Source organism: Lonchura striata, chromosome 4 (genome assembly GCF_046129695.1).
Source record: "Lonchura striata isolate bLonStr1 chromosome 4, bLonStr1.mat, whole genome shotgun sequence".
Taxonomy (NCBI): Eukaryota; Metazoa; Chordata; class Aves; order Passeriformes; family Estrildidae; genus Lonchura; species Lonchura striata.
The window spans coordinates 65258746-65284981 of NC_134606.1; the positions used below are offsets into that span (position 1 = coordinate 65258746).

The 26236-nt window shown below is 37.5% G+C and overlaps 1 protein-coding gene across 1 annotated transcript in view; it reads left to right on the forward strand.

The window, feature by feature from the left end:
• Window positions 1–26236, forward strand: part of INPP4B (inositol polyphosphate-4-phosphatase type II B) — a 290218-nt gene that overhangs the window by 194066 nt on the left and 69916 nt on the right. Inside the window, exons 11-13 of the mRNA XM_031504683.2 lie at window positions 9693–9823; window positions 14821–14925; window positions 19295–19403. Coding sequence (XP_031360543.1) covers window positions 9693–9823; window positions 14821–14925; window positions 19295–19403 — 345 coding nt within the window. The remainder of the gene's footprint in view (window positions 1–9692; window positions 9824–14820; window positions 14926–19294; window positions 19404–26236) is intronic.

A 26236-nucleotide genomic window follows, 5' to 3' on the forward strand; every position in this document is an offset into this window, starting at 1 on the left:
CCATCCTGTGCACTTTCAGGCAGTTCGTCCTGTTGTGGTTTACAGAGGTTGTTTGTTCTGCAATATAGAGCCTCTTTTCTTTTTTTATTCACCCCATCTGTTCCTTCTGTGTGATGTTTTTATGCCAATGGAACAGCATGTGGGAGACTGGAATCTTGATTTTAATAAAGTCTGTGGACTGACACATATTTATGCATGGTGATGATGGGTTATAAAAGTCCCATGAATTTTTATAATAGTTTATTTTATTCATTTAGTACTGTGTTTAGGCATTTATGGCCTCATCTTGTTTGAGAATACTTATGTGCAAGGTTTTTCTAGTAAGCAATAAAAATAGATTATGCTGAGTCTCACAGTTCATACACTTCCCATATTTTCATTTGCCCCATGGTTAAATGCCTTTTAAATGTTAGAGGGTACTTTAACCACTTTTACTACTACTTTATTCTCTCCAAAGGCATAATGCAAGTAATAGCCCTTGTTGTTATTTCATATTATAGAATTCACCTCCCTGGATAAACTTTTAGTAAAAATTCACCATGGTGGGTTTTTTTCCTCATCAAAATAAAGATTTGAGAAAGAAACAGAAGTAAAGTTGCACAAAGATTGAGATAAGTGCCTCTGATTTTCCTGATTGCCAATGTTGTTGAGCTGTTCAAGCCTAGTTGTAATTGTGGGTGTGAGAGACAAAGTGATTGATACAGTCTGAAGGAGGAGATAAAACCAACCAAAAGGGGCAACAACATGTAGAATTCTAGCAGATGGTGGGTATAGGGGCATTTGTGTCATCTATCATCATATAAGAGTGTGAGTTGGAGCTTCAACTTTGTCTGGGCTTTCCTTTTCAAAATAATTGTGAAGATGTGTGTTCTTGTGAAGTCCTTACACTTGTAATCTAGTAAAATGTGTGAGGAGGATGCTACTGTATTAGGTGATGAGCTCATACAAAACATACACTGCACCATCTTCAGGCTTTTCTCTTCTGAAGTATTCTTCTCTGTGTCTTTTTCCCCTAGTTAGTATAAAAGGATAAATATTTTTGTCTCAGAAGGCACTTATCATACTCAGCCTGTTTAATTTTATTTTTATTGTGGATTCAGTATAGTCAGGTCTGAAGCAATTATGCAAGTAAGTGTTAATCCTATTCAGTATTCATTATAAATTGTAGTTTAAAGTCCCTTTTCTCACAGCTCTTAAGATTGTAAAACTCCAGTGTTCATTGTTAACCAAACCCTTTCATTTACTAACATTATGCTTTGAAATATGTAACCTCTAATAGTATTTAACTTCGGATTTCAGCATGAACTAATGTTTTTAAACAAATGCATGAATTGAAGATTTTATCCTTCAAGCCTCCGTAGAAATTTTAGTAGGAGCTATATGGTAATTTTTATTGTTCTAGTAAAGGTCATACAGTCTGTTTTGCTGGCTTTTATTACAAAATTATTTCTGTTTCCTCTTTGAGGTATTCCAGTGAGTGCTTTCTGCTGTTTTTAATATTTATTTACACAAATCTGGTCCAGATATTTTATATGTGTCATGCAAGATGATCCAAGTGGTTCTCTGAACCTAATGATTATAAAAAAGTCTTAGCTTACAATAATTTTTCAGAAAGTTGGTTGACCTATATAATTGAATCTTGCAGTTGTGGATGCAACTGGTTTAACTGGGTCAGCACAGCAAGAGATTTGGCTGAAAGGAAATTCCACCTATACTTGAATTTAAACCCTCTCTCCAGAGTACAAAGCACAAATGCAAGCTTTCTCCAGCATTGGAAATGACTGTCCTGTCCCATCAACACTAGGCCTTTTTTTTTCTTTTTTTGGTGCAAATCTATGCAGTCTGTATTTTATTTCTTTAATGAAACATTTTGAAATGATGACAATGTTCAGACTGAAAAATACTTTTTTTTTTTTTAACTTCCTCTTACTACACAACTTCTATTGAGAAATTGAACCCCAGGCATTGGTGCCATATGCTGGGAGTAGGCTTTGATTTTTTTGGAAGTTGGGTTGTTGGTGTTTACTTGACTTGTTTTTGAGCAGTGGCATTGCAAAAGTGTATTGATAACAGGTGATAACATTTAATGAGAGGGATTTTGGGTAAACTTACCATGACTTTTGAAGATACTTGAACCAACCACGTTCAGAGAGGCACTGTCACTATGCTTATCCAGTCAAGGGTTTTCACAAGATTGTTCCTTGTAAGTATCTTGTTTTCAACAATTAAAAAGTTCTCAAACCTGCCAGTAAAATGTAGCTCAAGTGTAGTATTTACCTCATTGTGCACCAAAAAGTATATCAAACTTTTCTCTTCTTACTCTCCATCATTTACCGCATAAAGGAATATACGTATATGAACGCAAGAGTAGCTTTACTTTTATAAACAGTGTTTAGACAATTGTCCTCATGAGTCAAGATCAGTTTTAAACCCCATTAATTTATAAACTAAAAGATAAATTATTGTAATGAATGAACACTGCATAATTTTTTCTCATCTTGATTTCACTATTCACAACCAATTTTGGAAGATATGGCCTCTGTCAAGGTCTTAAGAGGGGCTATCATAGGTGACTTAAGTAAAATTTTCTGGATTTTGCTTCAATTTTGGGTTTTTAAAGTTGTACTGCACTGGAATGGAGTGACATCACTTGATTTTTTTGGTGATGGTTACCTCTACATAACGCTTCCTTGAATTAAGCAGTGCTGTGTGGCAGCAGCTCTCTGGCCACAGAGAGCAACACATAACTTTTCCAGGCACTGTCCTGGGAAAGGCTGTGAGATGATCAGAGAAAAGAATTACAAACAATTTTTATTTTCACTTGCTGCACATGTTGTTGTGAACATGTGGAATGTGTTATGGAGATTTGTTTACCAAAACAAATGGTGGTTTCTTAATTAGCCAGTAGTGATAGTGTTTGGACTGGACGACCAGTCAGATCCACCTGTATCATAGCTGTCTATAAAAGCAATGGGTTTCTTAGTAAGTGTAGTATAATAAAGGGATTGATCAGCCTTCTGAGAATCATGGAGTCAATGCTAATTATTGCCCAGCTGGGGGCCTGCAACAACAGTGCTGAGTCTATGAAATGCTAACTTACATTCTATATTGAGACTGCCCTCTCAGAGAAAGCTTTTTTTTGCAAGATCCTCATAGGTTTTAATACTCCAGAGAAATAATTCAGTACCAGTTAGCAAAGGCTGCTAAGATTCCCAGATGTTGTATTTGTGCACAGCATGCCCTAAGGAAGTCTATATTGAGCAAATTAGAACCTCCCACAGCATGGTGAAAGAATGCAAAATTGAAGTGAAAATTTTGTCACTTCCTGTCACTTAAGGCATTAGGATGGCTAAAAAAGCTTTCCACAGTTTTATGATGTTGCTTGTGTCATAGAGATCCTCACTCTGTATTTGGAATTATGCATTCTGATTAATAAATTGGGGAAAAAAGAAAAGAGAAGCCCAGAAAATGTTTGAATGGCTGAGTAATTGTTCACTTGGCTGAGCCAGTTACCTCCTGGTTAACCAGCCAATACCATCTTGACTCCTCAATGGCGTGGGCCTGCTCTTACTGGTAGAATTACATAAAATAAGGTAATTATATAATTAATCATGTATTTCAGTTGAAATTTTTTATCCTGTGAGGCCTACTGGCCAGCTATAGGCCTCCACAGTTACCCCTTTTTGTTTATAAGTACAAAAGCAGTGTCTGTCATCCTCTGCAGGCACCGTGCAGACAAGATGACAGACATGGCATTGTGCAAAAACCTCGACCTAGGCCTTGAAAGGCTCAAATGTGGCTTTTAACTCAATTAAAGGTGTTCCGTAGCAGCTTGGGGTCCCACAGCGTCTGGGCACTGCCTGGCAACAGGTGTGGGTGGTTCCACAGCAGCCAGGAATGGTTCTTTGCCAACAGGACCAAGGTGTCATCCTGCTAGGGCTGGGCATGGTCCCACCATGACTAGGGATGCCTGTAGGAGTGTTTTCTGGCACGGCAAAGCACTGAAGGTGGCTCTGCTGCAGGCAGAGAGAACTACAAGGTTTCAACCCCTGCAACATGGCACAGAGGGGCTGCAGGGTGCCCATTCAACACAGCATTGCTGCTTGGGGTATCTCCACCACCAGCCCCAGGGATGATGCGTTCCGCTAACAACGTGCTCCCGCTTTGGGCAGTGACACAGACCCAGGCAACCAGGGGATGTTCCACTGGGCAACTACCCCTGCTGGGGTGGCAGCACGGTCCCAGGGAGTGTCAGGGTGCTCCCCAGGCAGGTCACCCCCACCTGGGGATGCTCCACAGCTCTGCTTGGTGGCCGCCTGGCATGCTGTGCTTTCTGCACTCATCCTCTTCCCTTGCTCACCTGGCACAGCGTCTTCTCCCCCCGCTGCTCCCCTGGCACCCTGCTTCTGCCATTTTCCTCCATGGGTGGCACCAGCTGTGATGCCTCTGCCGTCCTTACCACCCACTCATTCTGCAATCATTTTATCATGTCCATTATGAGTCTCCAAGGTTTAATAACCTTAATGGCAGAATCATCTCCTCTAGAGGCAGCTGTGAGGGTGTATTGGCCAGCCTGCTCCCACGTTTCTAGATCTAGGGCAGCCCCTTCCAACATGTCCAGTCTGTGGTTCTCACACCACTCTATTAGGGCTAATAAAGCCCATTCATCATATTTTTCAAATCTTTATTTTAAAATAGGATCCCCTTACAAGATGGGGTCTTCTGGTGTCAAAGCCCTTGCTCCTATGCTGACGGTGTCTTCCACCTACAAAAAGAGAAAGAATAAGAGGAAAAAAAGCAGTGGGTCCAGACTGATCATGGTTCTCTGCACCAGTCTTCACAATTCAAAGGCTGAGGGCAGCTGCTCATAGTTTGCTGTGGTGCTGGACGCTGCTCTTTGCAGCTCAAAGGTTGCAGGCAGCTCCTCTTGGCTGCCCTGTCTTCCCACTCTATTGCTGACAGCTCTTGTGATCATGTTGGGGTCACCAATTGTCAGAGTTTTGGAGACAGGTGACTTGACACTCTGTGGTCATGCAGCAACTGCCAACTTCATTGAGATCTCACTTCCTTATGTTATAAATGAGAATTTATTCAGTCAGATTAAAAATAAAAAATAATTTTATTGGCGGTCAAATTCTATCTAGCCAGCCACACAGAAAGGACAGAGCCGAGCCTGGGGTCGGCCCTGGGTGTACAACAAGGAGTCAGCCTCAGCAGAGGTTCTCCCCTATGCCCACACACCTCCATCCTGGCGCAAGTGGTTTTTATAGGGAAAATTCTGCCTGAGGCCAAGATTTCAGCAATCAGTCTTTTCTTCTATTCAGAGTCTATAGGTTAATAAGATTTTCTTTTTTGGTGATGAGGAGGAATAATTCAGTGTCTGGAGTAGGTGAATCCCTGATGAGATTTACGGGAACGCTGCATTCACATGGATCTGTCTGAGGATTTCCATTGTATCCATCTTGGGCCGTTTATGCGATGATCAGCACCTGATGATCAACATCTGGAGTCCCATGGAGTCTCGACATGGCCCATCTCCTGGCCAAGCCACATCCTTTTACTTGTAAATCAGTTTCCAATATACACCCAGTCTCGCCTGCAAAGGTGGGGGGGAACTAATACAAACGGGCATAATCTAACAAGTATCCAATGTTACATATTTCATACAAGGAATGGCGCAAATTGTGTTTACTACACATAACACTTATATACATAAGGAGCCCATGAGGTTAATCCTCACTGGCTGAGCCAGTTACCTCCTGGTTAACCAGCCAATAGCAGCCAAAGTCCCCAGTGGCCTGAGCCTACTCTTAATGGTCAAATTATATAAGTAAGATAATTATATAATCAGTCATATATTTCAGTTATAAAGTTGGAATTATTTATACTGTGAGGCCTACTGGCCAGCTGTAGGCCAACACATATTTTGATTTATTGTCACTGACCACACGTTTTCACTGTACAGTCTGCAATGGTGTCTGGACTGTTGGTGGTTCTGAGCTTGCAGAAACAAGTTTGTTAGAAACATGATTTCAATATTGGGACTTCCTTCAAATAGTTTTGCAACATGATGCATGCCACTCATTCAAAGTACTCCTTACAGAAATCAGGAGGTTGTATTTTTGCACTGTATATGCTTCCGTCAGACTTCTGAGCTGTTGTATCTAAAGTGATGAACAAGTCTTTTTCTGTTATATTGTCATTAGAATGTGTGGCACAAAGCAGGAGCTGTTTAAGTAGAAATTACTAGCATGAATCATACAGGAAATTCATTGTCTCTTTCAGGTACTTTTAGTGGTTTACTATATTCATGCACCTAAGGTATTCTCAAAAATAAAATAGCATGACTTGGTAAATCAAAGATAGAATCTGAGCCTTGGGTTCTCAGCCATTTCTTGATAATGGACTTCTAACATAGTCTACCAAAGGAAAGAATGCATGTGATAACCAAAATGTACTAAAACAGACTTAAAAATTAGCTAATTAGCTAATATTTAAGGTGGAGAAAGAGGAATGGGGCAGACTGTTTACATCCACATTCTGGTTAGATGCAAACAGGTGAAGATGATGCCAAGGCCACCAAGGAATGTGGGTGATTAATGAAGGCAGGATACAGTGGAAGTTCAGACGTGTTCTTGGGTGGTTTCCATTGGGCAGTGATGGAAAAGACTATTCAGTAGGTAGTTTGAGGAGCTGAACAGCAAGCCAAATATAAACAGCTCTAGACAAAGCTTGGATTTCATTCTGTAAGATGGGCATAGGTTGATGCAGAACACAAGATCTGTCACAGTGACGAGAGCAATTACTTGGAAAAGACTTTGAAAGACGATTTAGAGTGGGGAGATGAGATGATAAATTTTGACAACACAGAGTTTGCTGTAAGCTTCCTGTTCAGTTGACAAGCTATTCAGAGTTCCATGGATGCATTGACATGTTGGATCAGTAACTGATTTGCCCTCTGTAGAACCAATATGTATTATAAAGATTAATTTTTTTATAGCACAGTTGTTGTTTGACACAATTACTAGTTGAGGTGTGTTTTTAAAGTTATTCAATGAAATAAGTTAACCTAAAAGTATTGAAATATTATTAAAAATTCAAAAATTGTGAGTAATGATATGAACTATGAGCTTTCACAAATTAAAATTAAATTAAAACTATGAACTTTAACAAATTAAATCTGCTTAATTTTAGAAAAGGCCTATTATGTAGTGATAATAAAACTTGGTACTTTCGAGTATTGTTGATAGAGTTTAGATATAGAAAAGACAACTCTTTTTTCATCCATAACTCAGAATTGTATTGAGTCAACAACAGCAATGACAAACTGTAAAAAAAAATCACATGACATAAGTCCTATTTCAATCCTCTGTCTTCTATAACTCCGTTAGAAAAAGAAATAAAGATATAAAGTGAGGAAGTGTATTTTCTGAGGAAGTGTCTGTCATATAATCCTGTTTTCTAATGGGTTTGATTTTGCTGTATTTTAAAATGAAATTAAATTCAGAAAATGTAGTCTTTAAATTTTGCATGCTGCATATGCTCCAGATTGCTATAACACTGTACTTTTACTTTAAGCATTGTTGATGTGTCTTTTTTGTAACATATTGAAGACTGAAATTTTACTTCAGTGATTTGTACATGTTTCTGAGAGGAAACAAATACCAACCACGTCACCAGGAATGGGGGCAGGATTTGGTATTTCTTGAAAACCTGTTAAAATTAATATTGAGGGATTTGAGTTTCCCCTTCCCCCCTTCCCATTGCTATTTGGTGTCAGTGGAGTTAACTCATAGTCAGCTGGTTAAACAAGTTTTTGGGTTTGGTTGAATGTTTTAGTCTGAGATAGAAGTTTTCTATTATTGTTGTTATTTAACTTCAGTTTGAGACCAACAGCTCCAGGCATGAGCTTAGATAGAGGCGGGAGTATAGTTCTTGGATAGAATACTGTATTCCTATACAGAAGGAGTAGTAAAGTTTTAGAAGCCAGCCAGGTCCAAACATTGTTGCTAAAACTATTAAATCAGACACCATAAATATTAAGGGCCAAAAAATTATCCCTGCACATAAACAAAATTGTATACCATCACAAATTTTACACACTTTTTTGAGGAGGAAGCCCTAAGATTTTAATTAAAAGGGACACCTCACATTAAACTGCTAAAAACTGTCAAGAAAATGGTAACTGACAGTGTTGGGTTTATCCTTTCATATCCCTTCATGGCAGATTAGTCATATGCTACAACATTGCCAGTTTGTATTGTTGGAAGAAAGTTGAATTGGTTCAGTTTCAGGAGCAATTAAATGGCAAAAAGTAATATTATCATTAACATAAACTGTCAGCAAGTTAATGTGTTGTAATCTTTGTTTCCATGTTGCTATTTTCAAGAACGTGTATAAATTAAATGCTTTAATTCCACTTCCAGTGCAGTCTGTTTGGTTTTGATTGTTATCTACACCAGGAACAGAGTTATGCCTATGGAACTTATTCTGATACTGTTCACACTAATGCAAAGCTAATAATGATGGGGAAAACATCACCAGTGTTGTTCTGTTTAAGAAATAATTTTAAGACTTTTTGACTAATGGTCAGATCTAATACTCACATAAATGAGCTCTATGTTCCTGTTCTGCAGGCTCACTGGTCTTTTCCTCACTCTTCCACCCCTTATCCCCCATTTTTTATTTTTCTTCTGTAATTTTTCTGTATGCAAGAGCTGTACTCTGGAAGTTTTTTTGGAGACTTACAAGAATTGCAGTGAAACACTGTTCTTGATATTCCAAAGAAAATTATGAAAACTGGTAGTGATGCAAACATTTTATCCTGCAAAATTCCAGATGTTTGAAGACTGACTCAAGATCTTTTATTTTCCTTAAAAGCAGGTCCCACAAAGGGGTTTTGGGAGAGATACAGGAGAAACTTCCTCTGCAAGAGGAAAAACCAAACAGAAAGCCGAGGATACTGAGCTTGTTTGTGCAGGAAATTCAAATTATCTCTATTTCACTCAGGTCAGCTCTCAAGAATGTACAGGAAAAGTGATAATTTAGTAAAGGATTTCCTTTTGGATTTCCAGTGACGCGCTTGGTTACCATAGCACTACTGTTTTGACCTGATGAACACTGTAAGGCTGGACATGACATTTTAGGGAACTAGTGTCAGGGGGTTTTTTGTGTGTATGTTTTGTTTTGACTGCTGAAGAAATGTGGTGAAGGCTGGTGTGTTGGTTAAACTGACATTTGTAGAAACACTGCTAGAAATATTTTTATGAAGTATTTATGAAGTACATCCAAACAGGTATACTGAAAGTTTTGCGATAAAAGCAAACTTTGTATTCTTTCCAATGGTGTTTAATATTTCTTCACAAAAAGTTACTTGCTTTGAGCACAGCTCTCTAGAGACCGGAAGCCTTTTTTCCTCCATGAAAGAAATAGTATTTCATTTTGAAGGTTACTGCGTTTATACCAGATGAGTTTTGAAAACAAAAATTACTGCATTATCTACTGACATACTTTATTGTGTACTTGTAAAACAGAGATGAAAAGCAGATCTTACAAGCATTCTGAAAACATATTTTGTTTCAATTAGGAAATCTTCCTGATGTTCTGTAGCAAACTTGTTTTAGATTAATTTGGATTAATCTTAATGGATTAATGAATTAATTAGTGCCTTCTCTTTTTGCTTTTTGGTACAGGAATCAGGAACTTAAAGACCTAGGAGAACTTGCTCCTCATTGGGACAACATGCGCAAAAGTGTAATTGCTCACTGTGATCAGATGTTGAGCATGTACCAGGACACTCTTGCAGAGCTTGTGAAGCATACAGGTAGGAATCTGTGATTTTTTCTGGAACATTTAAGAATTTACTAGATTGTTAGCTATGAAATACTGGCATATGCAGAAGGAATAAAATACATAAAAATCTTAGAATCAAAGGATGGTTTGACTTGGAAGAGATTTTAAAGATTATCAAGTTCTAACCCACATGCCACAGGCAGGGACACCTTCTTCTAGACCAGGTTGCTCAAACTCCCATCCAGCCTGGCCTTGAATACTTCCAGCAATGGGCTATCTACAGCTACTATGGGCAACCTGTTCCACTGTCTCACCTCCCCCCGACCCCCCATATTAAATAATTTCTTCCTAATGTCTAATCCAAATTTCCTCACTTTCTGTTTGAATACATTCCCCCTTGTCCTGTCATCACATGATCTTGTAAATAGTCCCACTCCAGCTTTCTTATAAGCGCCCTCCATGTACTGAAAGGTTGGAATTATGTCAGCCTGAAATTGCTTTTCCAGGTTGAACAATTCCAATAAGCATCTCTGTGACCTTCTCTGGACTCAGTCCAACAGGTCCATGTCCCTTCTGTGCTGGGAGTCCAGAGCTAGATGCAGAGACTCTTGGTCACAGAAAAAGAGAAATTCTATTTTACTGTATGAAGAAAAACCACTCTCTAACTGAAAGTAAGCTTTTTTTGAAAGCAGTTGGCCAACTGTTTAAATATTTGTTGGGGGAAAAAAGCTCATGTGTTGCACTAAATGTTGTATAATAATTTCCATTTTGTTTGCAAAATTGACATTTCTTGTATTTATGATTGTTTACCATCATCAGACTATCCCAGTTCCAATTTTGGCAGCTACTCTCTAACCCACTAAGACAGTACCTGTGATTCTGTTTTAAATAATATATATATGTATTTTCAGTCTGGCTAATTAATCTTGAAAGCACTCCATGAAGTATCATAAACAAGCCAATAAATACAGATAATGAAGGATCCAATGTAATAATTATAACATGCAGGAAGATATTGAAAGGACATTTTGTGATTAAAAAAATATAGGCAACATAATTTATTAAACATAAACCCTGCAAGACCTGTATTGTGCAAATTGACTTTCTAAAGGGTTTATAATATTAAAGGACCCATCTTAATTGGGTATTGAGAGAAATAAAGTGGACCTGGCAAACTGAGATTATCCAGGAGGAGCGAATCAGCACATACAAAAGAGAATGGACATTTATCAGAAAACAAAGCAACCTAATAATTGTAGCAAAAATAAGAAATAATGACAAGGTGAAAATTTGTTCATTTCTTCTCTATAAACAGTACACTTTATAGCTTCAAAAACCAAGATTATAGTCTTTGATTAGAAAAGCAAGCCAGACATAGATTTGACTTAATACTGTAGTTGCACAAATAGTTATGTTGGGAGCATATTGTAGCTACTTGAAATTCAAGTACTTATGAAGTAGAAATTGCTAAGATTAGGGATGTGAGCACAACTTTAATTCAGACTTTTCAGGTCAACATATTTCAAGATATGCCAAAAAAAGCCAGTGCAGGTGTCTTTCTTCATCTTAGAATATTGCCTGAGTTTAGGTTGAAGTGTTCAAAAGGGCAGATAGAACCTTCAAATAAAATTTCTCCAAAATATTTTTATACTTTCCCAACACAATCTCAAGTTGGGCTTTCTGAGTGATACCCACTTCAACTGAACCAAACTATTTGTGCAATTTAGTTGAGAAGGCTGTTAGGAGACCACTTAACTTCTTTTTGAAATTGAGAGATTACTGTGGAAGTATGAGGAAACCACATTAGTGTTAGACAGCAATTTATTGAAAATAGATGTTTAAGAAAGTTAAGACTATTTCAGATTTGAGTTGTTTTGGAAAACACTTTTATCCTCAGTAATGGGAGAATTTTAGAGAACATAAAGCATTTTGTTGTAAGAAAACATATCAGGAAGATAAGGGTTAGGAAACAAAAAACCCAGTAATTTCAGGTAAATCTAAACCACAGATTTGGTGATATTGGGAGGAAGTGGAACTTTGAAAATTATTTGTTTGTTTCAGTTTGACCTGAAATCATCCCCAGATGATTTCTCCTACCCACCCAATTTACTTTTTTCTCTGTTTCAGTCATCAAACAGAAAAATCTATTATTCATCCAGCCCTAGAAGGGGGAAAGAAGACAGTCAAGGCTAAGGCAATTGAACATTGTTCTCAAAAACTGGACATTATCCCTGCCTCTGTCACAAAGTTCCTATGTAGGCAAGTCAGACTTGAGAAGTGGTTAGTGTGTTCTTTTATGGAAGCCTGGCACTAGACTCAAGTTGTATTGCAGAAGTGCTTGGTACTTATGGATGCAATTCAGCCCAATGGGAGCTGTTCTTCCAAAATGGAATGTGATTTTGCATTATAGTGAGTGTTCTGCAGGACAAGTTCTTCCATAGCTTATATTGTTGCATTGTTTCTTAAATGTTTATTCTCTGATATTAGGATGGGTGAAATTATAACTCAACCAGTTAAAATTATTTTATAAAAATTTGTAAAGTCCTTAGAGGCTGGTAATACATATATAGTAGATAGGTTTGAGGAAATTGATAACCTTGACTTTGAAGGAGGTTTGAGCAACATGTTAAAATCCTGAATAAATATTGAAATTAAAGTTGGAAACAAGATACTGAATGACTGCTTTTAAAATGAGCAGCGAAGACACTGAACATTCAACGAACTGGTAAAAGCTCATACGTGATATATTATTGAAGCCCATTTCACAGTTCTTCTTCGTGTGGATGTCAGATGGAAGTTGCATCTATAGTCTGGTATTTCCTAACCTTGAAGAGTTTGATCTTGGAACAATAATAACAAGAGCTGTATTAACTGAGGGAATATAATTTTTTTTTTAGTTCTGAAATGAAATTTAAGAAGTTACTTAAAAATAGGCTATACTTAAAGTTAGTTTTATTGTATGGATGCTATGGTAAATGCAGCTTGAGATGTTAATTCCACCACTTGGATCTCATACCTGAGCAAATCTAGTGGCTGATAGCAGCTGGGTGGTCCTTATCCAGTAATTTTCTGGCACTGGATGGGAAGGGATACTTGCTTCACAGGTCTTCCCTGAAAAAGGAAAAACATAACTCAGCAGTGCTGCATATCTTGTGCTCCTGCTCGAGGCAGAATTGTACTCCTGAGAGCAGGCTCTTCTCCTTCCTACTCTTCTTTCACCTGTCCTTTTGATTTGCTGTCGTATGCTCCCCTTGTTCAACCAGTGTCTCCTTGTCTCAGGTCCAATTATCAATCCTTAAGCTTTGAACTTGGTCTCAGCTGAATTCTCAGAAATAATTTTCCCACCTTCTGTTCTGTTTCCAAATTGCTTACAGTCTCCTTCCCTGCACTATTCTCATTTCTTTTCTGATAGTTTGAGTTGCCTTTACTACCTCCCTAATTGCCTGTGTTTTTCAGATGCATCATCAACAGCTCCTGATTTCAATCTGCATCATGGGGTTTCCTGTCTAATCTAAAATTTTGACTCCTGTGAATTGCTTTTCTTCCAGGCTTTGCTCTTCATCTGTATTAAATTATTATTTTAATAATAAATAAGGATTTATTTATTATTAAATAAATAATCCTAAGCTTAGGGAGCAGCCTAAGCAGGCTTGGCTGGCCTGGAGCATCATTAGTGCCCTCTGGCAGAGTGATTTATATTGAGAGGCTCAGTGCTTAGTCCTGCTGGAAACTATGGCACTTTCAGCAGATAAACACTATCAAGTCTTGACTGAGCAAGCAAAAAACAATTTAAAATATTTCCTTTACCTTTTTGTATGGCTGTTTCAAAAAAAGGCTGAACCTTGAAAAATTTATTTAAGAATTCTATCGGAATGAGTGGAATTTTAGTTCTAATAATTAACAGTTGGCAAAATGATAGGGTGTTGAAAAAGTGGCCTAGGTAAATGTTGGGTTGCCTGAGTTAGAAGACAAGGGCACTTCTCTTTCCTAATCTAGACCCTTTTATTTTATACAGATTCTGTATAAAATATCTTCAGGTAAATTATATTTTCACACTGTCAGACTTTAATTATATTCCTTTACACTACCTAAAACTACTCATAATGTCATGCTTTTGAAATATGCGGGCATATTAATTTTGTTTTGTTTTGTTTTTCCAAGTATCATGCCTCCTGTGAACAAATATATAGCTTTCCTTAAGATAATTTGTCTTTCTTTATTTGAGCTTTCTAGGAAGAAAGCATAGCCTATTCAATATAATACTTTTCTTTGAAGAAAAAAATGTTACTTGGAAAAATGCAGTGCCATCATAGCTCTGTAACCTTGAGGTTTTAGCACAGAATAAACATAATGCACATTAACTGCTGCATTGTCTCCAGCAGACTGCAGACTGATTTCAGACAGCAGAGAAAAGTATTTATCTCCTAGAATAAAAAAAAATGGGTTGTTCTGTGAATTAAAAGCTGGTTTGTTGCTTCCAGTATGGATACATGCTGAGACTCAGTGAACCTTTCATCTCGTAATATACAATTACATGTTGAAGGTAAATTAAAGAACTCCTCACACTCAAGTATCATCCTTGCTTTAAAAGCAATACAAAAACATCTGGGTGCTTGTTGCTGTAGGTTTTCAGTTGGGTAATAATTACTATTGACTCCATGACTCCATGATTGCAGAAGGTTGATTAATTGTTTAATTATATCATCTTATATTATACTATATTGATTAAGAAACTCAGTAACCCTTTCAGCTAATCTGATTCAGCTTTGACCTAATTGGTCAATCAATCCAAACATCATCCAGTGTTTAATTAAGAAATTACACTTTGGTAAGCAAATCTCTATGACACATTTCACATGTGCACAACAGCAGGTGCAAGTGGAGATAAGGATTGTTTTTCACTCTGTCTTCTGATCTTCTCAGCCTTCCCTGGGAAAGTGCCTGGGAAAGTCTGTGCCTGTTCTCTATGGCCAGAGATCTACTGCCACAGGTGCTTAAGACAATGTTCTTTAAACTTTTGTTTTTCAGGTTCTTCTTTTAAGTCAAGCTGTAGCAAAGGAGAAAAAACACTAGAATTCATCCCAATAAATCTTCATCTGCAAAGAATGCATGTGCATAGTCCTCGATTGAAAGGTAAAGAAACTCCCCAAGTATGACAAAGTCTGCTTTGAAATACAGTTATACTGGAATTTAGAAATCATGTCCAAAGTCAAAGTTCTGTAAGGAGTTTCCCTGCCTCATCTTCTGATGCCACAAATTGTGGACATTTACTGCAGATCTTGGAAAACTAAGGGTTGGTTAACTAAATTTCTTCTAAGTTCCTCTCTAAAAATAGGTTCCAGGGATGTGCTCATTTTGTTCCTATGACACTTCAGGAAAATAAATAAATGCCGAATATATGCTCACTGAAATGTATTAGTAACCTATGCATGGTTAAAAATATTCTGTTGTAGGATGCAGAACTAATACTGTCGTGATATGTCACTACACATTGTACAATGCTCAGTAAGATTCCTGTCCTTCTCTGGCACCCACTTTATTTTTCATTGTGATCCATAATGCTATAAAAGACAGACTTAATGCTCTTGTTTTAATGTGGCTTTTCTTCTCCTCACCCTGCCCCCCTGCCACTCCATCCCCACCAGTTGCAACCAGAGATAGTGATAGAGCACAATACAGTACTTTTCCTGACAGAGATTGCTGGGATGAGCTCACCAGCCCAGGTTATGGGAGTTACATGGTTCCATAAAGGACAGTATTACTTCTAAACTTAATTTAACCTATTTCTTAGGAAGTTGTAATTAGCCCAGCACTGCTTGATTCTAAATATGCTTAAGCAGTGCTGCTCTGCCATGCCCACCTACCCATGTAAGCATTTGCTCAGTGTTAAGTGAAAATACGTTACTGATTATGCTGAAAATACTACAAACTTCCAACAGCTTCTGGAAAGGGGGATTACTTTCTGTAACTTCATCTGTGGTTCTTTTTAAGACAGAATTCTGCTGTTGCCACTTGCATATGATTTTAGCAGCTTCCTTTACAGATCAAAGATTATACTGATAAATATATATGACCAAATCATGGCACAGTGAATAATTTATTGATAAATTGAGATCTGTTAAATTTGCTGTCACTACAAACACAGAAATTACATTCTGTAAGGTTTTTGCCTTATTAATACACTCTGCATCTAAGATTGTTGAACAGTAAGTACAAACAGTGGTACAACTCCTGTTTTATACTGTATGAGGCTGATGTTCATCCACTGCTAAGTTGGGACACAGGGGCTTCCAATTATCTGTCAATACTGCTTGGTTCAATATTTTGTTATTTCTTTTACTAAAAGACTCTGCCTCCAAATATTTCAACAAGATGGGAATTTATAGTGACATAATGTGATAGCACAGATTTTAATTTAATGTTTTAAAGTTAATTAAGTCAAAAGGGTTTTTAGGTTTGTAATGGTGGCCAGAAGCTTAACATAATATCTTTTCAAGAAAAACTCTTTGTGAACAAGACACTGTATATCTATTTGCTAAATAAAAAGAAAAATAGAATGAAATAGTTGACTTAGTTAAGCACCCACAACTTTTACAGTACTGGAGTTTTGGTTTGGTTTTTTATGATTTTTTTTTCCTTGTCCAAAGCCATTTTGCTTGGGGCACATGGCTAATCCATAATCAAAAAGTGTACAGAAAGAGATAAATGCTAGAATTATTCTGGTTGTCTTCTAAATTTGGATCTTTAAATTATAAAACTCTGCCTCTATTGCTTAACTAATGTTCACTGTGTCTTGTATTAGATATATACAGTCTGAACAGTTTCTAGCAATTGCTAATCAATCTGAGTAGCAGCACTTGAACATTAAGTTGGTCTTTCTCAGCTCATGCTTTGCTTGGCATGTATCAAAGGACACCTGGAATATAACGAGGAGAATGACATTGGAATGGGGAGAATAAATATTCATAGAGGTGGCATTTAAACAAGCTAATGATCCACTATCAGATATCTTAATTTTGGGAATGAAAGATAGGTTTTAATCCCATCTATTGCATATACACATTGGTGCGTGGTTTTTTGGTTTGACATTGATTTGACATGTATAAGAACAGGTTTACTTTTCCTGAACTTTTATTTGGGTTGTTATTGGGTACTGACATGGAAGAGAAAGTGTGCTTAAACTTTCAGTAGGAATAGCTTTGAGGAAAATACTATTTTCCTATGAGTCAATGATATCCCTATCCATTTGATAAACACAAATGTATGATGCTCTGTTCATCATACTAGAGAGCTTAAATATATATATTGACATAGCTTTGCTTTTGTTCCTGTTAACAATATGTGCTTGTTTTAAATAGATTTGGTGAATTGATTTTTGTTTTGCATCTGGCCAGTTTAAGACACTGACTGCCTCCTGTGGAAGCAAGCAGGTTGACTCAAAATTGGGATTGAGCTGTTCTTGATAATAAGATACAACTCCTGTGGTGCTCTGCTGCATTTTAAGCTCTGTTTTCACTGCAGAGGGGTATCAGCCGTAACCTGCTCTTGCTTGATGGTTATGAGTTACTGGAGCACTCCTGCAGCAGTGCACTGATGCTGACACTGCATGTCTTTAACAGGGAGCTCCACTGAGGTGTAAGTAGAGCACATCACAAGACATTCCTCCCAAGCCATGCAGCACTCTCCGCTGCACTGTGCTCTGGGAAATGGGAGTGAGATTGCCCTGTGCCCATCACCAGGTGTGGATGTTTGCTCCTCATCCTTTTCTATCCTCACTCTCCCATGTAGGTTGTGTGAGGCAGGTGCTCAGCTGTGCTGGGTGTGTTTCTGTCTCATCTGCTCCTCGACCATGCTGAGAAGAGACCACAGGCTGAATAAAGGCTCCCTTCTGGATAAATCCTCCCTGCCTCACAAAGTAGCTATAAACAGGGTCATGTCTATTTTTAAAACAGTCAGAACTGGGTTTAGTCTTTTAAATGTTTTCCTGTTGTTTCATGACTTATCTCTAAACATATTCAGAGCCCTGATGAGTTCATCTCTTATCTTGATTTCAAGCCACTGCTGTTTTAAGCAATAGAACTCCTTATTGTCAAGTACCAGTGGAACTCTAACAACTGAAGAATATGTATTATGGATAAATCTCTATTAAGACCGGAAAGAATGGGCTATTTAAGAATCTTGAAGCTCACCTTAGGCTAATGCAACCAAGTCACTTCTCCATTTAAGTGGATATTGAAGAGTCACCAACTCATTAGAGCTCAAATCAATTTGAGCAAATATGTTCTGAGATTCAGCTCAGGAAGTAAAGCATAGTTCATTAACTGTGAATCATTTGTACAGTTTTCATGCTTCTAGGGATATTTATCATCAGAATGCAAGTTCTATTTTAGGAGGAGTCTAGATTTTAATTTACATGGGAAACTTCCTTGATGAATAAAACAGCTCTCAAAAAACATCCTGTAATGTTTCCTTTAGAAATACCTTTTAAGAATGAGGCATTCTGAACTGTATTTTCATACCTCAAGTTACTGTAAACATAAATTTAAACTTAGAAGAAATAATTATTGTGGTGTGGGATGGAATTAAATCTTCATCTCTGCACTGACAATCAATCACAAGCTCTTTGAAAACTGATGTTTCACCTCCAGTTCTGTAAGTACACATCCACACAAAAATCCCCTATGTCATAAGGCATCAGGTATATACAGAAAGAGACAACAGATTGTTTTCACGGCAAGAATTTAATTTGTATGGTTTATTTCCTATTCTGGTAGCTTCTCAGCTGAGAAAAACTTACTTTCTCTGTGTTTATAAACATATGTAAAAAATTAGTGTATGTCATAAAGCAGGGCTCACCAATTTAGCATTAAACACCGCTAATATCTGAAAGTACAGTAGCATTACATATAAACAAATTCAAACTAGAAAAGAAATAGGGATTTTTACTAGTCTGATTGACTTCTTTGGGAATGCAGTGAATTCATTGTCACTTGCAATCTTTAAATCAAGATTAGATGCCTAAACAAAGAGATGCCTTCACTCAACCAAGAGACAAGCTTGAGGCAGGAATTATTAGCTGTAATTCTGTAGTCTCTATTATTCAGTCAGACTATTCCATCATAGTGGTCTCTTTTGACCCTAAAATGCTTGAATCTGTGCATCTCAACATGACTACAAGTTAAATAATGAAAGGGGCAATAAAATGAAATACACAACGGGCCAATTTACTTGGCAGCTTTGTAAACTGCAGAGCTGGAATATTGTTCTGCACTGTGGCACATAATTTAGATATAGCCATAAATCCAATTAACTTTTTAAAGTGTGTAGGTGGCTGTATAGAAAGATTGATTAGCTCTTGGGCCTTCTTGGGACATGGATTATCAATTATTTTCTCGAAATGATAAAGACTTATCCTTACTTTTTGTGGAGTAGATGTCACAGTGTTGCCATGACCTGGGGATAGAAGCATTCAAATATCTGTGTTTCTCTATTCCCATTCCAGATGCTCTGTATGATGTTATCACTGTAGGAGCCCCAGCTGCACATTTCCAAGGATTTAAGAATGGTGGTCTCCGGAAACTGCTGAGTAAATTTGAGGCAGAAAGACGAAAGTAAGTATTCTTTCCGATAGCTGGGAAAATACCATTAAGGTTGCATTAAAATGCTGTAAGCTCACTGAATAATGAAACAGTTTATCCTCCTGAATGAATAGAAGAGTAAAATCTAGTAGGATTGGACATGGCATTCATAAATTATTTCCAATATTTCACTGCTTTGATGAAAATTGAAGCACAGTCTACTTTCAGTGTTAAGACTAATTTTGCATAGATACAGGAAATGGCCTCAAGGAAATAAATACTGGAAATGGCCTCAAGCTGTGCCAGGGGATGTTCAGGTTGGGCATCAAGAAGGATTTCTTCATGGAAAGGGTTGTTGTGCATTGGAACTTGCCAGAGAAATGGAGTCATCATCCCTGGAAGTGTTCAAGAAAAGACAGGACTTGGCACTCCCTGCTATGGTTTAGTTGATATGGTGGTTGTTCTGTCAAAGGTTGGACTCTATAATTTTGAGTCTTTTGCAACCTTAATGATTCAAAATTGTGATTTGTATTTCAGGAAGCTGGAGGTATATCAGTACTTGAAAACCTGCTGTTCAGAATGCAGTATCTCTTTGACAATTCTTTTGCTAAGAGGAATGTACCTGTAGACAATTTTTAAATACAGAAACTGTAACTGAAGGTAGCAAATTTTTCTGACAGGCCTGGGTAAATGCTAAGATAAAAGTATTTTTAGTAAATTGTGAAAAAACAAACTAGTCTTATTCTCCAGAAAGCCAAAATAAGACTTATCAAAAATAAATGTTTCAGTTTATTGTGGAACTCAAATGCTTTGTTTACTGTTGAACATGCACAAAAGTCTTAGTTACATGTTTTCCTAACTAAGAATTGTATGTATTTGTATTTGTTGCTATGGCTGTTCATATTTTCAAGCAGACACAGCTGTCAGTGGCAGCACCTGTAGTTGTGACTGCTCAGTGCTTCAACTGATGTCGCTCACTGCAGTGTTACAGCATTCCAAAGAGAATGCAGGACGGATGTACTCTGACCTGAATTACCATGACAGTCCACAGAAAATTAATTCCATTATTTTCCATGCTCAAAAAAGTTTCATGGAAAAAATATCTTAAAGAATAAAAGGAAAATTATTCAAATCTGCTGTTGACTTCTAGGTTGAATAGGAATTTGCATTAATATTAAAATCAAACAAAACCCAGCAGATCTAGTTGCTTTGAAAGCTGTATTATTGAGGGGGTCTTGCTTGCACTACACGGTATAAAAATTCTGTTAAATCTTCAAAAGTCTTTCATTACCTCTGATGCTGAAACCTGCCAATGAAACATGTACATCATGTTGATCACATAAGACACATCAATGAACTCTGTGTTTATATTCTGCTGTCAGCAAACTGGTATGGGCAGCCTTATCCCCATCATATGGAGGCCTGCAAAGTATGGGTTTTCCACTAAAGAAAATGTCTAAAGATATTTCTTAAAGTATCTGCTCCTTTACTATCTGATTAATATAGTTGCGATAGTGGTTTGTGGGTTTTTATCATAATAATTTATAACTGAAACTGCAGGATATAAATAATATAATAGACATAATTCTTTAAAGTCATAGGATATAAAGAACATTATGGTTCTCACAGTGCTCAGCTTTCAGAAAATGAACCATTTATTACTAGCTCAGTCCTGCAGCATATCCATGCTGGCAGAGTGTGACTTCCCAAAATGGAGGATAGCTGTGAGACAGATTATTCTCTGTGAATTCTCTTCATTGGAGAAAAGAGAAAATGCCTTATAGGGAAGAGAATGTCTTCCTGGAAGAACACACATTGCAATATCTCTTAGGCATCACTAGACAGTGCCCATGTTTCTTAGTTGCTGGTAAGAGGGGGGAGGAGATGATGAGTGAGAGCTTTGTGCAGGCTCTATCAAGGCATTTCAGACCTATGTCAAAAGCCTGCACATCACCTTACATTTGCCCTGCTGCTTAGATATTCCTGCATCCCTCAAAAACACCTGTGTTTTGGCAATTTTTAAGGACAGGATACAAGAAGTTTACTTTGACAGTTTCCTTTATGTTTCTGGGTTCTCCTGTGTCCTAGTTTAGGGCAGATTTGGGGAAAACCCTCTGGAAGGGGCCCTCAGAAAACAACCCCCCCCACGCCCCCCCCCCCACCCACCTGGTTTTGGAAAAAGTTTTCTCTGAGAGAAGTGGAAAAGAACTTGTTTATTTAAGGAACAAAGAACTCCCTAGCATCAAAAAGAAAATTAACAACACCAGATGACAACAAAACTCTTTCACCACTCTGAAGAGATGAACAAATCCAGAAAGTCTTTCCTGGGAGTGGTCGCCCGGGTCTGGACGCTGGGGTTTGCTCTGGGCACTGGGAATGGCTGCTGCAGATCACAGAGGACAGGCTCTGGGTGTTCCTCAGTGTTTCCAGGTCCCAGTCCGGAGTAGGTTGGATGGTATTCAGGAAAAGGAAAGGAAATGAAAGGAAACAGTCCAGGGAAAGAATTGGAGTGCTTAGCTAAACTACCTAGGAAGCAAAGGCAAAAGCAGAAGCAAGCCAAGCAAGCAAGCAAAGCAAGCAAGCCAAGCAAGCAAAGCAAGCCAGCCAGCACCAGCCTCTTCTAGACAGCAGACCATGGGGGGAGGTGAACTGGCTGATAAGAAGGCAAAACAAACCTTCACTTTCAGAGTTAGGTCTGAAAGCACAGAATCTAATAGAACAATTTATCAAAATATTCAGCAGTGTCAGCGTATCACAAAATATTTCTTGCTCAATCTTAGATTTGTGTAATTAACAGACAAAGAGGAACAGTTATCTGTAGCTTTTGCAATTGCAAAACAAAAAAAGACTTGAGACATATGTTTTGTGAAAGTTTATCAAACAGCAGAATGTTGAGAATGTGTATCTGAAGATAGTTCTGGCATGTTTTCTATTACTCAGAATATGCATCTGTGCAGATACAAAGGGAAAGCCCTGTATAATAATATTTACAAAAAAATGCAGTGTTATTGCAATTCTTCTCATTTATTACCATCAAGACTGTCATATCCATTTTTTTTAAAAGGCACATTTAAAAAAAAAGTCTGAAATAAGAGCAAGAAAGGCTTTTCTTTTAGGTGAAAAATATATAACTTTCTGGTATGTGATCTGAAGCCCATTCCATTGCATACTATTCCTCATCTGTATCAAAAAGACACATCAAAGGCCCTTCCACTATAAACATCAGTCAAGTCTATGGGCCATGGCTCTACTATGTCTGTCCCTTTAGTAGCAGGTAGTGAATTTCATAACACAAGAACAATTGATACTTTTTAAAAATTTTGTTTAGGCATGATAGCATTTTCATTAAAATACATGAAATAGGATGATTAAAGTATGGCAAACAATTGCAGAATATTAATTACTTATGTATGATATACATTTATTTTAGAGTATTTTTCATTATTCTGTATTGATATGTTCTTTTAATTTTTTCCTTTCCTGTATCTGTATAAAATAAAAAGGTAGTTGTTCAGATACAGTCTCTTTTGGCTTAATAGTATAGATTATTTCTTATTCCAGCAAATGGAAGGGCTTGTCTTCTCATCAGTCTAGATAGCACAACAAATTATTGTTTTTAGAGCTCAGCTGTGCAGAAACATTTAAATCAGACGTTCTTTAAGTTATACCCATATAGTGCCTCACTGCTTGGAGTGTTGATAAATCACTTTCAAGATATACAGAGGGCTTTTTTTCTTATTTAAATCTAATTTAATAATATCTGTTTTAACCAAAACACATAGACTTGTGACTGCAAATTTTTAATGCTCCAACTTTAAACATCAAGAAAAAGAGGTGTGTACAAGCTGCATTAGGTGATGTGATTCACTGTGGATTTTTACATAATTTCTAGCAAGCTGTTTAGAAATAATCCTGCTTTAAATTTGCAAGTTGTTAAAACCAGAACACTACTGAAAAATATTTTCTGTTATTTTTTTCCCCAAAGCTATAATAATTTAATAATTTAATTTGAGTTTTAACAGTTCTGTTCTGTTTTGTATTTCTCTTTGAGGCCTAGATTTTTAGTAAAGATATGAGGTGTGCTCATTCAGTAAAATAACTGTTTGGTGACCAGAGATTTTATTAATGTTGCAATATTCTATGTTCCTCTTGCATGAATTTTTAACCTTCAACCCATTTTCATTCTCTGAGGAATCAGAAATGGTACCATTTCACAAAAAGTCCCAGAGATCTGTGTTTGATCTAATTGTAATCTTTCTTCTCAAAGGAAATGCCTGCCATGCCTAACACTTTTCATGTTATTCTTTGCTCACTTTACCCTATTTTTTGCATGTATATGTGTGTGAGGAAGAGAAATTGGACTTCATTGAGTTAGGAATGAAGAAAAACAGAGAAGCAGCAGGAAATGTGCAGTGCATACAGCCTTAGCTATTTGCTTAAGATAAGGATTTGTGGGTATTCGGTCATCATAGACAGAACTAACATCATCATTCTATTTTCCTCATATTCAATGTTAGAATTTCCAAGGTGACAAGGAAATCTTAAAGAAATAAAAATACCAAAGTAATTCAAACTTCCAGCTTTTTTCAAGCCTGTTTCCATAACCTCAGCTCTGATAATCTGGTTTAGTTTTATTTCCTGAGATAATGAATCATCCATAGTTTTTTATGTAGCAATTTATTTTTGATTGTAAGTTCCCTCTTTAGACAGAATACATATGACCCGTAAGTAAACCACTGAATTGTTATCTTCAGTAATGTACATAAAATTCAAGTTATCTAGGGGTAGATGTACTTGCTTTAACTATATTCTTGATGCTAATACCTGTAGGTTTGGCTGTGAAAAATGTGAGGTCAAATGTTCATTGCTGGAAGCTAGTCCCAGATGGTCACGATTTAACTCAGTGACACAAATTACGCAGTCAACAGCAGGAGTGGAGTAACTCCGAGCTTCATTATAAATTAGATATTTACCATATTGCAGTATTTATTCTCAGGCAGAAAAAACCCCTCTGTTAATCTGGAATTAAAATGTAGCCAATTTAATATTAATTCAAATGTTTTGATTTGAAAGACAGGTGTCTGCCAAGGAAGGTGGGAACCTCCCTTGGAATGGAAAATATGACCCCCTTCTTTTCAAATTATTTTAACTTTGAAATTACAGGGCTTTTAGGCAAAGATATGGAAAAAAGGAATAACACAAAAGGAATAACATTAAAATGTAGCAAAAAAGTCCCAAAGCAGTGCCAGAAAACAGGTTAGGCAGTGCCTCCTGCCTTGGATAGTTGGTCCCGGGATGGGGCACTGGCACAAGGGAACAGCCCCGTGGGGAAGGCTCCCGGCTCTTGGTGCAGCGCTGGGCTCCCAAGCAAGCAGAGCAGCAGCAAAGCAAGCTGGCAAACCCCAGTCACAGTGCCGAAGGAAAAAGAAAATAAACAAACACCACAGGGCAACAAGACATCCTGTCAGAGGCAGGGTGCAGCCTGGCAGCTGTGTCAAACCCCACCAGAAGGAAGAGCAGCCCCTGGCCCCCAAGCCCTGCAGGATCCCGGGCTGTCCCTCACCCATTAAGATACTCCCAGAGCCAGTGGAGGCAGTGACTATTCTACATACAAAATAAAAACAAAATAAAAAATGGATATGGGATATAAACCATCTCCAAGACATCAAATTACACAAGAATGTCCTTAAAGCAATTTTAAAACTGAAATGGCTGCTGACAGTCATGCGTTCATAGTTAATGATGGTGCCAATATATGGAAATTATCAAGTATCAAGTGTGGTTTTATATGCTTAGTGAAAGCTTTGAAACTTAACCCAGAAGGCATTATTATACAGTTTTTCAAAAGGTACATGAGTCATAATTTATGTAATAAATTTTCATTGTGATGCTGATATTCTGCACTGGACCCACCCATGTGGCATTTACCCTAATGCAAATGTTTCATCTAGTTTGTGCCCTGGGACACATGTGACAAGTTCCTCTGTAAGAGGCAGCTGCCTCTTCTACCTAATAGCATCTACAGAGCTGTATGCAGCAATAAGCTTTAAAAGTTGTAGATGAGGGAATGTCACTGATTTGTAAGTAGTAATGTCTTTTCATTAAGGGTAAGGCCACAGAAGACCTCGGCAGTCATAGATGCAACAGTGTGAAGAAAAGTTAGAAACTTCAAATACTCCCAAACGTGTTGTTTCTGAAAAATAATTATGCATTCTTCCAGGGGGATGGAAGAAGTTGCCCTCAAATTATTAGAGAAACTAGATATTTGAAGTTGTGTCATGCTTTCTAGGGTTCTGGAAATGTTTAAATTATCCACATAATTACCAGTCTGGTAATACACTTCATTCTGAAGAGTCACTCTCTCTTCACAATTCCTTTACTTAAAAGCTATGATTTATTTAATTGCAATTAGAACTGCCCACACCTCTAGTGTCACTTCTGCCCTCTTTCTTACAGTGGTGTCTGTAGCTTTTCTGCTGCAATACTCAGTGAAGCCTAGAGCTGTGGGAGATCAGTGAAAATTATCTGGGATTTAAAGACTGAGGGAAATCCCAGAAAGGAGTGTGTGCATGGTGATAACAGTGTTAGCCAGATTCAGCCTGCAAAAAAAGACTGTTTGATAAAGGGAGGGAAAAGCCTGATGGGGAATTAGAGAAGGATCAAGACTTTTAAGATTATGTCTTCACTGCAATTAACATAGACTCTTACTGTTTGTCTCTGCCATATCTACTGAGCCTGGCAGCTTGAGTGTTCCAGTGAATGTAGTGCTAGGTCTGACTCTGGAAGTTCATCTCACTAACAGTGTATCCACTTCAAAGGTAGAACTGTGGCAGTTTCCTTATTACTCAGAGGGCAGATATTTGGTT